The 12,510-nt window shown below is 40.2% G+C and overlaps 1 protein-coding gene and 1 long non-coding RNA gene across 2 annotated transcripts; one reads left to right on the plus strand and one right to left on the minus strand.

The window, feature by feature from the left end:
- The first annotated feature begins 1,156 nt into the window (after positions 1 to 1,156).
- On the plus strand, positions 1,157 to 3,328 carry LOC126409963 (uncharacterized). Its single transcript, XR_007572986.1, has 2 exons — positions 1,157 to 1,743; positions 2,601 to 3,328. It is a non-coding gene; the product is annotated as an uncharacterized LOC126409963 (long non-coding RNA).
- Positions 3,329 to 5,421: 2,093 nt separating this feature from the next.
- Positions 5,422 to 7,647, minus strand: LOC116249850 (anthocyanidin 3-O-glucosyltransferase 7-like). The gene is made up of 2 exons (XM_031623151.2): positions 7,107 to 7,647; positions 5,422 to 6,531 (listed from the first exon to the last, which is right to left on the minus strand). Exons 1-2 carry the CDS (start codon positions 7,591 to 7,593, stop codon positions 5,636 to 5,638), a joined length of 1,383 nt encoding a protein of 460 aa, XP_031479011.1. The 5' UTR covers positions 7,594 to 7,647; the 3' UTR covers positions 5,422 to 5,635.
- Positions 7,648 to 12,510: the final 4,863 nt, after the last annotated feature.

The raw sequence follows: 12,510 nt of genomic DNA on the forward strand, positions 1-12,510 counted from the left end.
CAATTGAACATGCATAGTAGTAGTGGTGTTGAGTTTGGATGAAATACTATCTAACATATCTTTTGCTGTTGGACAGTCTTCAAACACTCTGATCAGATCATCTTCCATGAATGTTAACATGATGGTTTTGGCCATCAAGTCATCATTCTCAAACGCCTCATATTCCTTCTTTTCCTCATCAGTAGGTTTGTCTCCTAAAGTAGAAAAGAGCTTGTTGATAACATAAATCAGTCTTTGTAGAGTTAAGGCCAACATGATCATACGTTTCCATGCTTGAAAATTATTTCCACTGAGTTTTTCAGTCTTAGCTAGTTCAGAGGCTCCCACTCTTGAAGTCATTTCTAAATTAATTTATAATGACAAGCAAAGTACAATAATCAAGAAGCAATATTATGTCAGAAAATCCCTAATAGTAGCATTTTAAAATGATTTGAATAGAAAAATAACAGATATCACAATATTATTGGATCCAAAAAAATATGATAACATATAATTGAATCAATGTAAAGAAGATATGATATTTTTAACCAATATCCGACCAATATGTCATGATTCAAATTGAATATGAATATGGATCTTAATCAGATCTAAAGTAAGAATCGTACTAATTATTTAGATTCAGATCTTACCATTGTGGATCCAGACATAATGATATCACAACTCGAACTAATATGTATTTAAACAAATAAATATGGTCCATATTCAAATCCAATTAGAATATGTTCAACGTACATGGATCTAAACATCAACGACGTTCAACCATACAATAGATATGGGTCCACAATATGTAGAGGTTCAAAAATTATGAAATGGATAATAGTCAAATCTAAAACCGTTATAGGTATCCACATCATAACTAATCAAATTCATTTCATTTTATTCATTTTTCTTTATATCAACACATCCACAATATCAATTCTTTCTCGTCAAGACCGTAGGACATTCTAAGATGTCTGTTTTGTAATTGATAAGCTGGAGTGGTACCTATATGTAATTGTACGTAAAAACTCTATTTTCCATTGAAATTGCAAAACAATTTTTCAGAACCCTCTTTCAAAAATTTATAAGAACTTTGAGGGTACCACCACGAAATTTCGTATGAAATTCCTGGTTTTGCTGAAATTAATTTTTGTAAGCCTCTTTTTGAAAAACTTTTCAGCAAAAATGCTGCGCGGCATTAATTTATGAAAAATGCGACAGTATTTTTGACAATTTGACGAAAACTGTGGACTAATTTCGTAATTTCTGAATTGTTAGTATAAATACCCCTCCGAACGAGATTTCCTCATTTTTTTCGTTCTCTTCTCTCTCCTCTTCGTGAGCTTCTCACTCCACTCCCGAAAAAACCTTTTGCTAGGGTTTCGTCCGCCCCTCCGCCGTCGCCTTTGCGCGATTTTTCTCCACCGCCACCGTGAAGAAGACCTTGATAACGGCGCGGTGAAGATCTGGGAGAGGCACCTTTCAGCCAAGGTGAGGAGGACGGTCGAAGGTCTCTGCTACCATCGTGAGGAGGACGGTCAGAGAGCGTCTCCTCGCTGCAGCAGTCTTGGGTTGTTGCGAAGAGAAAAAAAACTTAGGTAGGCGGACACCAGCTGGCTAAAGGGTCTTGGGTTGTCGTAAGAGAAAAAACGACCACCAGAGTCTCGGCCAAAAATTTTTAAGTGACTAGCGCACTCCATCCCGTGAGATCGAAGAGACGGTTATCTTGAGACCAACGGAAGAAGGGATCAGAATTTGTTCCAAGTAAAGTCCCTTACTCTTCCCTGTTTTTCCCTTAGTATTCTGTTGTAAGTCGAGCAGAGCAAGCTCTGCTTTCTGTCGTTTGAGGCGTTGAGCTGCCTCTGTTTTCATAGGTCTCAGAGATATAGCAATAAACAGAGCGCAATTTTTATTTGAAACTGTAGAACAAAAAAAAACTGTTCGAACTAGCATGCTTCATGCATTTGAATTCATGCTTCAAATCAATAATAATAATAATAATAATAATAATAATAATAATAATATTATTATTATTATTATTATTATTATTATTATTATTTTATTTTTTATTTTTTTTAGGCATAGCATGATACACAGGCGTTAGCTGCAGAGCATGTTCTGCTAGAACTATAAATAAAACTGCAAGCTATAAGCGCAGGCCATAATCCTGCTGAAAACTGCAAGCTATAGACTAGCATGCTTCAAACTTTTATTCTAGCATGAATTCCTATTTTTCTAGCATGCTTTCATATACAAATAACTATCGATGTACTTACTTGGAAGAAGCGTGGCTCTGATACCACTGATGGAAACTTGGAAGAAGTATAGCAGCAGAAGGTATCGGTGATTCTTCAGCCACGATTCCACAGCAGCACCGTCGACAAAATAGAAGAGAAAAAGGAAGAAGCAAGAGAAAAATTGATTTTGGGGGTTTGCTTCTGAGAGACGCCCAGTTGATTTCTCAACCATCACTTTTAGATGAATAGAGGCTGAGCTATATAGACAGCCTCTCAGGGTTTCCCCAAATCCCAATTACGGTTATGACATGAAGATTTATGAAAAGAATTAAAACGAAAACTTTAATATTTGATTTATTTCCTGCTTTAATTTCATAACTGCAGGATCTCCATTGCAGTTATAGAGGGAAAGGGATGGGGCTCAAGGCCACTACCCAACAGATGTTTAATACTGGCAGACAAGTAAGTAGCACGAGGCTGAGGCTAAAGGAAGACGATGCTCTTGGAGAAAATGTGGTAGAAATAGAGTGAGTGTCAAATATTAAAGAGAGTTTCGGTCTAAGTCGACGCTCCCTCCTGAGAGAAAGTTACTCCAGTAAATTGGTGTCCGACTATTTACCCCAGTAAATTGTTGGGCGTCCTCCTGCCCATCTCCAGCCCATTACGTGAAGCCCATTTACCATAGCAACCCAAAAACGCACAGTGGCATCGAGGTATGCATCTCTCTTTCTCTCCCGCTCAGCTGATTGGGTATGCAAGCGTATAGAAGGCACATCCCATGTTTGATTATTATAGATTCTACTCTTTTAGATCGCCAAAGGTAGACATGCAAGTGTATAAAAGATATGTCACATGTTTGATTCTTGTGGATTATACTCTCTTAAATCGCCAAAAGTGGTGGGATTGCGACATTCAAATTGATGAGTGTACCATACTTTACCTAAGTCCCAATGCAGCATAAGACTTGGGAGACCGGGGCAATGGAGGGAACGTCGGGTCTTGTTGAGGAGGTGGGTTGCATAATTTTGTGTTGTCAATATGCATCACGCCTGTTTTGTAATGAAACAATAAATAAAAATAAAAATTAAAGTTAACCTTATATACTTGTTAAAGATCGATAGAGCTCTCTGGCTATATTAGATCAGTTTTCTCATAAAGCAAAGCTTGTAAAAAGCGTGGAACTTGAGTTACACTCATTGGCTACGAATTTTTGTATAGAGGTATTCATGCAATTTTACGCAATGTCTATGTTTAAGAGGAGGCGGTTTCTTGCATTCATTGATGCTTCTCTGATAATGAAAAGTTTTGTCTTTGAACGACGTGAAATCTTTGTGTCTTCTTTTTTATTTCGTTCTCCGGTTTCTTTTGATGTGATAAAGAAGAGAGAGAAGGCCTTGTTCCTAACATATATTTGAATGTTGAAGATCGGCGGACAAGTAAGTAGGAGAACATTGTCACATAAGAGTTGCCAGGCTTAAAGCTAAAGGAAGGGAAAGCTTTTGGAGAAAATGTGGTAGAACTGCACCAAGTATGGGCATCGGGTTGGGTACTCGGTTCAACTCGAGTTCAAAAAAATGGCATTAGGTCAGCCCGATTAAACCCAGTTGGATTCGATAAGATTTTTTTCAATACTAATTTTATTGATATATATATATATATACATATATGTATATATATTATAATTAATTATATTTATATATTATTTTATATTAAATATATATATATCTAATTTTAGTCTAGCTGAGCCAATCTTGGGCTCGGGTTTTAAGTGTCGGTCTGATCTCGGGTTTTAGGTGTTGGCTCGAACTAAACCCGACTCCTTTTATCTAGTGGGGCCTGAATTCGATGCAAAGGACATGTGGTTGTTGAAGAAAGTAAAAAGAAAAAGCTGATCATCAAGTTGGGGCGCCCATATAAACCCATATAAAGTGGATTGTAGTTGAATAAGCAGACCATAATTGATTGCATGTTTGGTATAGCATAAAATGCTGACCGCAAGCCAGCCACGGAGTAAATGTCAGAAGGTTTGGTGTAGGTGCGGACCTACACTTTTCGTAGTGGAGTAAATGGGGATCCGATTATTTAGTGTGCTGGGAGCGTTGGACGTCCTCCCAACCCAGCTGGCCAGCCATTATGTGATGCCCCATCTACGTCACGCCACCCACCAGTCGTAGCGTTGCACATAACCAGCCACCCATAGAGTGTCTTGTCAGAAGTAAGCATTTCTTCATATTTAATTTTAATGAAGCCTCTCTCTCTCTCTCTTTCTACGGATTCTCCTTGTCTCCTTTGCTTTACATTTCTTCGAGAAAGGTTTCCGTAGTGTCGCCAATTCAGTGATGTAAATAAAATTAACGTAGACACATCTATTGTCACGAGTGGACTTTTTGAAACTTTATTTGACTCGTGGGGTGTTGAAGGTTGCTCGAAGCCTTCGGCTAGCCTGACTCACTGTTTAAGATAGCGAAAACATTCATTTATTTTCTGAGACTTTGGACTAGACGAGAAGTGTTACGCACCCAGCACACCATTACCCAAGTTTATTCCATTGTAAACCATCGGCAAGCCATAGTCATAAAGCCCTGTCAGAACATCGCTATTCCTCCAAGTGCTTATTTACTTCCATACGAAATCTAAATGGGGGTAAACTTATCTTGAGAGAAAGACTCCAGTTGAAACCAGTTGACGACTATATAAGTAAGACAACCGACCATCGTCCTACTCGACGATGAGCATTCACTTGCTCATCCCCACGTGACTCTATGCGGATGTGGACGTAGCATATGCGTTCAGTGGGAGATTGCCCCTAACCTATGTGCACCCCCTTGCACATCCAAACGTTGCCCATGGGAAACCCATTTGATTTTCCAACGACAAACAAACTTGTAATGATTATGATGCATTTATATGCTTCGTCACTTCACCACTGCACTGCACTTCTACGTGCATTATTTTTTGCTTGACTTTTGAATTCTATATGCTTTCCAAACAATGCTTAAGTTGCGACACCCAACCTTGACTTACTTAAGGATAAGTGTTTTAGCCATTGAAGCATACTTGAAGATTCCAACTGAGCAGTCAACCAACCAGGATGGGACTACCCTTTTTAACTTTAAATTCAAAAAAAAAAAGGTACAACTTCTTAATTATTTTTATTTTTAATGACAGCCATTGAAAAAATTATGAGACGGGGCAAGGGCAAAAGTAAAGCTTGCCAATATTACCTTCCACAACTAAAATTAAAAGTTAATAAAACTAGGAAAACGATCGCTCTGCTTGGTCTTCTGATTTTGATAACAACATCACGAACAGTCGAACACAAGCATAAAGATTAAACACAGGAAATTAAGAAAAAGCACGACACACGCGGATCTGTCGGTAGCATGGTACTGGTTCGGAGTCGGATTCTGAAAACCGATTCACATTACCGAGCCATTAGGTCCCGCCCCCCTCAAAATCTGCAGCAAGGCTTTGAGGTTCTCAATCGAGCTTCCACCGGGCGCCATAGCATCCTGTGCCTTGCTCTTCCAGTAACCCACTTTCTCCCTCATCGCCTTCCCTTCCCCTTCATGCAGCAGCAGCCGAATCGCCTCTTCCACTGATTCCTTGGTGCACGTCCCGCCCCTCAGCCGCAGCCCCGTCCCCAGAACACGCTCCACCAGGCGGGAGTTCACATGATTATCGGCCCACGCCGACCGGCAAATCATGGGCACCCCGTCCACCAAGTTCTCCAGCAGCGAGTTGTAGCCTACATGAAAGAAGAACACCGCGGTGGAGGCATGCCGGATAACCAGCGGCTGCGGCGCCCACGGCACCAAAAGCCCCCGACCTTTCACCCGGTCCACGAAGCCGGCCGGCAGGTCAGCTTGCCGCTCCGGCTTCAACGACCAAAGGAACGGCTGCCCGGAGGACTCTAGGCCCTCCGCTAAGCCCACGAGCTCGTGCTTCGGAAGTAAGAGATCAACTACTGTGCCGAAACAGACGTAGATGACAGAGTTGGGTTGGTGGGAGTTGAGGAAGGGAAGGCAGCCATGGTGGTCATCAGCTGTTTCCGTCTGGCGGTACAGTGGGCCGACGAAGAGGCAGGCCGGGACCTTGTTCCGGATGGCCGGGAGGGAGAAGGACTCGAAGGCGTCGAACGTGTTGACGATGATGGCTGAGGAGCGCGGCGCTGTGCGAGCCACATCTTCGAGAAGAAGGGAGAATGGGGAGTCTAGGCGGCCGGAGACGACGCCTTCTGGTAGATCCTGGAGTGTTAGGAAAGGAAGGCCGGGGATGCAGTCGACGGCAACATCTCCGTCGCTCTCTGGTTTCACTGTCGTTGTACTAAACACAATTAAATGTTACCGAGCATCGACCGAATCATTTATGAAGACTTTGGCGGAATCAAATAAGAAAGCCAGCAAGATATAATGATCAAGGGTGAGGACGTTTTTTGCTTGCTAACAATCTCACATTAGCTTTTAACTTTGAATCCCAATAATTTTCCGTACAAGTGCTTCTATGCTTGTGTTATTAGCTTCATTAACAATGTGTCTTCACTTTTTACTTTTTCAAGTTCATGCATCACTTTTACTTAATTAACCGAATCACAAGTCCATTTTTTTAGGTCATAAACTATTAGAGCAACTAGCAAAAACTATCATACATGAAAAAGACAAACACCTTTATTTATTCATGGCTTTTGAATAATTCTAGATAACGGAAAGATGGGTTTACTGTCGGGAACTAAGCTATAAAAAAAATTTACTGCTGTATAAGAAAGGGGTAGTCTGAATAGTTTATAACCTTAATTTATATATAACGGGTTGCTAACTAACGGCCAAGAAAGAAGGTGGCTTGCAAATGTCTAAAATATATTTTGAGAGAGAGAGAGAGAGATGGACGTACATCCACGTGCATCAGTCGTATCCCTGATAAGGTGAGTATAGAGATGGACGGAGAGGCTGGACGCTCCGGCCGTCCAAAAGGAGATCCGGGGCACACCCAACTCGTCGGCCAGGTCCTGCGTAAGGGGTAGGAAGCAGTCGCTGATCAGGCAGGAAACGGTGGGCACGGCCGCCAGAGCCTGACGGAGGCCGTCGGGGGCCGACCTCATGAAGAGCTGGACGGGCTCCTCGGGACGTTGCGGTGAAAACGCAAAGCCCTCCGGCAGCCCATCAGGGACGGCGTGGAAGGAGAGGTTGGCGATGTCCTTGCAGGCTGCGATCTGCTCGGACATGGAAGCCATGGAGGCAGAAGTGGTGAAGAAGGAGAAGCGGACGTCGTGAGCCATGCCTGCGAGCTTCTGCGCGAGTATTAGCATGGGAGTCCCATGAGATGTGAAGGGGAAGGCCAGCAGGGCAACATGGGGAACCTGCACTTGCAAACTTCTCATCTCTTCGTCTTTCTTCTTATTCTTCAACTCAAGCAAAATGGGCAGCGTTATATTTGTAGAGAGGAGACGTGGTGATTAAATCCCACGACAGCCTGGGGAACAGTCACAGTCAGCCATTGTGTTGGTGAGATGAACGGCCGAGGAACCTGGATCTGACAAATAGACGTCGTCCTCCCTGTAGGAAGGTTGTTGCCTCCAGAAGCCATGGTCCCACCGTGGCAAATAAAAAAAAAAAATTTTATATTAAAAAAATATAATTTTTTAAGTACGTAATGTAATTTTTTAGAGTTGAATTCAATTTGGTTCTACCAAATCTAAAGGCTGAACTGTCGGCTCGTTCCTAAGAAAAATTCTGGTCCGCTCCTACAATGCTTTTCCTGTTCCACCTACTCATTCTCGGTCATGTTCATTAGGAAAGGGTCACGCATTCTCCCTCCTTCTCAGTTTCTCTTCTCTCCCTTCTTCTCATTTTCTCTTCTCTCAGCCTCTCGGCCGTAGCAGCAAAACTCGTCTGCATCTGAGGACAGACAGCTTTGGCGGCAAATCTCTCGTCTGCACTGAAGCAATGCTAAGACGCCGCTGAGGACAGACAGCTTCGTCCACTCTATTATAATGATAAACTCATTATTTTCTATTTACCACTAACACTTCACCATTCACGTGGACCATAAAGGACCGTTGCTAAATGGTTTACCAGCGCTCCCGACACGTCCACTGATGGGAGTTGCGTCACACATTAATTGGCACACTTCTTTTCCCTAGCATTAGTGACGAAGTCCTTTCTTCCCTCAAGATTCATTAACATTGTTTATTGCCATTTGCATTAATTGGCACACCTCACAAACATTAGTGCACACATAAATAACATTGTTTATTGCCATTTACACCCAATCAAACTCAAGTTATTTTAACGGCTGCTCAGATGTACTCATTGGGTAGCGTATAGTAGTGGATTTTACCATTCTAACAAGAACACTCCAAGGGAAGTGTGCCTGATAGCCAGCAACGGTGGAAACGAGAACTGCGTACAACCAAGAGGCGCCATTTTCAAACGTACTAAACCCCACGATGAAGCTCTAAAGGAAGGCAAAAGCTTTGACCCGGCCAAGTGCCAACCCTTCACAAGCAAAAGGTATTTCGTTTATTTTTTGGGGAAGTTTCTCTTTGAACTACATTTTAACGTTAATTTCAAAAAATAACTTAATATTTTTCAAAATAAAAGCCATTGAAAAAGACTATTAAATAAAAGCTAATTAAAGTGAATGACGGACAGGAAAAAAGTACAGCTTCGCTTCCCTTTGAATATTAATTTCCACAACCAAATTACACGATAACAATAATAAGAAAATGGTCTCTCTCATTGGTCTTGTGTAATAATGACTAGGTTAACGTGTTAGTTTTCAAGCATGGGCCGTCTTTAGTTTCTCCTAAAAAACTTAATAAGTTTAAGCTCTTGTTAAAATCCATTGGTTGATCATCTAGTGGAGTACATCTATGATATTAAGTACAACAAGCATCAATGGGTCCTAATGCATTTAATGTACTAAGGTTTTTAGGGACAAAAATAAGGTTTTCAATTGTTTTTTGTGTAACATCCAACAAATTTAGTCGAAAATTGTGAGGAATCTTTAAGGGTTTATAAAGGGGTTGTTACTAGATAGTTGTTTTGTTTCCTAGCCCTTTTGAGATTGGAGCTGAAACTGTTAGGAGGTGGGTTAGGATCCATCGAACCAAGGGGCCGAGTCTAGAAGTGGGTTTGTTGTTACAGTAGTATCAGAGCCGGTTCAACATTCGGACCTAGGGTCTCACATGCTTTGATACCTGTACTTTAAGGAGGTGGATTGTAATACTCTACAAATTTAGTCCTGTATTAAAAATTGTGAAGAATCTTCAAGGTTTGTAAAAGAGGTTATTACATAGACGATTGTCCTGGTTCTTATTTGGGGTTGAAGCCGAAACTGTTATGAGACGAGTTAGAATCCGTCGAACCAGGGAGAACCAAGGAGCAGAGCCTAAGAGTGGGTTTGGTTATTACACCTTGCACTGAATGTGTGCGTAAACTTGGTATCACATTTTTTTGAAGAACGCGAGTGCTCTTTTCTAAAAAAGTGCTATTCTTGTGCTGATAACCAATTTGAGTATCTTCATGTACATGCTAGGGAGTGAGTTTCTTGCTATGCTTTTTAACTTCCTCATCCTCAAACCTTTTGTTCATCGTTTTGACAGCTCATTGTTTTTCTCTTTAGATGTTCCTGCCGTTCTCTGCAACTGTCCATCTTATTGCAGCATAGTCATCAAGTTCTCCAGAGTGGTTCATAATTCAAAACACTGGCCTCACAAAATTAAAATCTCTAGTTACCTAGTGACATATGAACTAAAAACACTGTGGTGTGCCTCGAGATTTAATTTTAAGTGATAGATCAGGTGAGCTTTGACCCATGTATAATGTGTGCTTCTATCATGATTATATACCCACAGGACCACATCCATGTCACAGTGATATGTGATCTGACTGACGTGGCTTTGGCTTGTCAACTAAAAGCGTGTTTTAGAAAGCGGGCTGTAAAAACATTTTCCTTTATTTTTGAACCAATAAAAAGTTGAAAAAATGAAATTAATGGAAATGTCATAAACATGTATTTGAAATTACCAAAAGCATGAAAACATGAGCTGTATGTGATAAAATCTGAATCCACCTCCGTGCATGTCATTGTGGATGTGGCTGGGTTCTGCCATGATGCCAATTTTCTTTGTTGCTTGGTCCTGCACCGTGATGGGATCAAGCATTTCATGACAAGGGTTCCCATGTCCATGAGACTGTAATCACCTTCTTGCTGAGGGTGGATATGGAATCGGAGTTTGATAGTGGTTTGTGATTCTTTATCTTGGTGCTGATCATGCACTTGTCTATGTTGTTTTGTTCTGAATCTATCTAAGGATTTAATTTGTCAAGAAAGTTCATAGAGGAAAAAGAAACTCGTCACATGTTCTTTGATTTTTTGGAAGGTAAATAGAGATTGTAGTTTTCTCTATCCTAAGAGTACCTTTACGCAGTGGATAAATTGCAAACCATCAAAGGGAAATGGTGACCACCTGGTACGGTAATAAATAGAAACTGTATGAAATTTGGAGCTGGTGATAATCATTTTCTTATGTCAAACAGTTATTAGTAGATTACATAATTCCTGCACTTGCTGAAACATCACATAGGGTTTCATGAAAGAACATATAAATTCAAGTATTTGCTATTTTTGTTGTTTATCTTGCGTCTAAAATACGTGTGTATTATATCTTTGAAATGATAGCTATAAAAAAACTTTACTTTCAAGAACAATTGATGGTTGTATAATATCTGATGTTTTCAGGAGCCAGAGAGAGGGAACAAGCTTTTTGTTTCATAAATGTCTTTATCTAGATACCATAGTTCATGTTCCATTGAGGTAATTGGAACAAGCTTTTTTGTTTTTTCTACACACACTAGTGACGCAAACTCATCGTTCAGCCTTACTAGGAGTGGACGTTTCTCTCTGAAAATGCTGTAGTATTTTCAGTGAAGGTCTCGAGATGCAATATGTGGAAGTCATCGTAATAAATTTCTTGGTTCTTTTAATGCTCTCAAGAATCCTACCATCGTCTGATCCCTTTCTTTTTCTTATTTAGATTTCTGGAATACTTTTAGATCAAGGTCAGGTGTGATTCTGTGAAGTTTCATTGATGAGCTGAAACAAGTGATTACTGATGTAACGACAAGGAAGAGAGCCATCCTTGCTGTCACATTCTCTTATTTTTGGAAAATATGTATCGTGTTTATGAACTTTTTATGAATGATGAGATAAATGTTTTGCGACGGTTAATAATTTTAAGATTTTCTTAATCGCCTATAATTTCAGGTAGGTGATTGCTTCGGCACCTTGAGCAAAATATTCAAGGCAGCCTTTTTGCCATGATGAGTTTGCTTGATATGTAACTCATAGTGGGCTAGTTATGTAGCATAAATGCTACTTTGATATTGTTGCCTCTTCTTGTTAGATACATGTAAACTTAACATGGATATTTTCAGATATAGAGCTTTGAACGGTGCTATAATACTACTATAACAACCCGACTCATTGGTGGGCTCGAACCCTGGTTCGGCAGATCCCAACCTGCCCCTAACAATTTCGGTTCTAAAAAAAAAAGTTAACCAATTATTTAATAATTTCATTTATAAGCCATTGAAAATCCATCACAATTCAACACAAGACTAAATTTTCTGGGTGTTATAATTTATCTCCTTTAAAGCACATGTGTTTGGGTGTGTGGGGCCTCAGGTCCGAGTGTTGAACCGTGCTCTGATAGCACTGTAACAACCCGACTCACTTTTGGCTGAGATCCCTGGCTCGGGCGATCCCAACCTATCGTTTAGCAGTTTCGGTTCTAACATAAAAAAGGATAGAAATTAGGACATCTAACTATCCTCCTCATTCTCTCCACAATCACCTTAGTAATAAGGTTGTATGTATTATTACATAGACGGATGGGGCAAAAATTTGTAATATCTATTGCACATTGCTTTTTAGGAATCAAAAGGATGTGAGTTCGATTAACTTTCCTTACTAAGAGTCATATTTCAAAAAATCCTTGACCACCTCACAAACATTAGTGCCAATGATATCACAAAATTTACGGATAAGATTTTTTCTTTACGGCCCGTTTGATGGCTGGAAATCTAGAATTGAAAATATATTTCTAGAAATATATTTCTTAGAAAAATGGAATGAGAAAAATCATTCTGATTCCCATTTTGATGTGTGTGTGATGACTGAGAAATATATTTTCTGGAAAAATGAAATGAGAAAAATCTTTCCGATCCTCATTTTGATGTGTGTGTGATATTTCTTAGTTTGATGAAAAAGAAATATATTTCCACGTTTAGTG

This window comes from Nymphaea colorata, chromosome 3 (assembly GCF_008831285.2).
Source record: "Nymphaea colorata isolate Beijing-Zhang1983 chromosome 3, ASM883128v2, whole genome shotgun sequence".
Taxonomy (NCBI): Eukaryota; Viridiplantae; Streptophyta; class Magnoliopsida; order Nymphaeales; family Nymphaeaceae; genus Nymphaea; species Nymphaea colorata.

Bases quoted from the DNA above. Each gene is read 5' to 3' on its own strand.
- LOC116249850 (XM_031623151.2), bottom strand. From the start codon at position 7,593: ATGAGAAGTTTGCAAGTGCAGGTTCCCCATGTTGCCCTGCTGGCCTTC. The intron at 6,532-7,106 runs GTACGTCCATCT...GTACAACGACAG, and splicing joins TACGACTGATGCACGTGGAT to TGAAACCAGAGAGCGACGGA.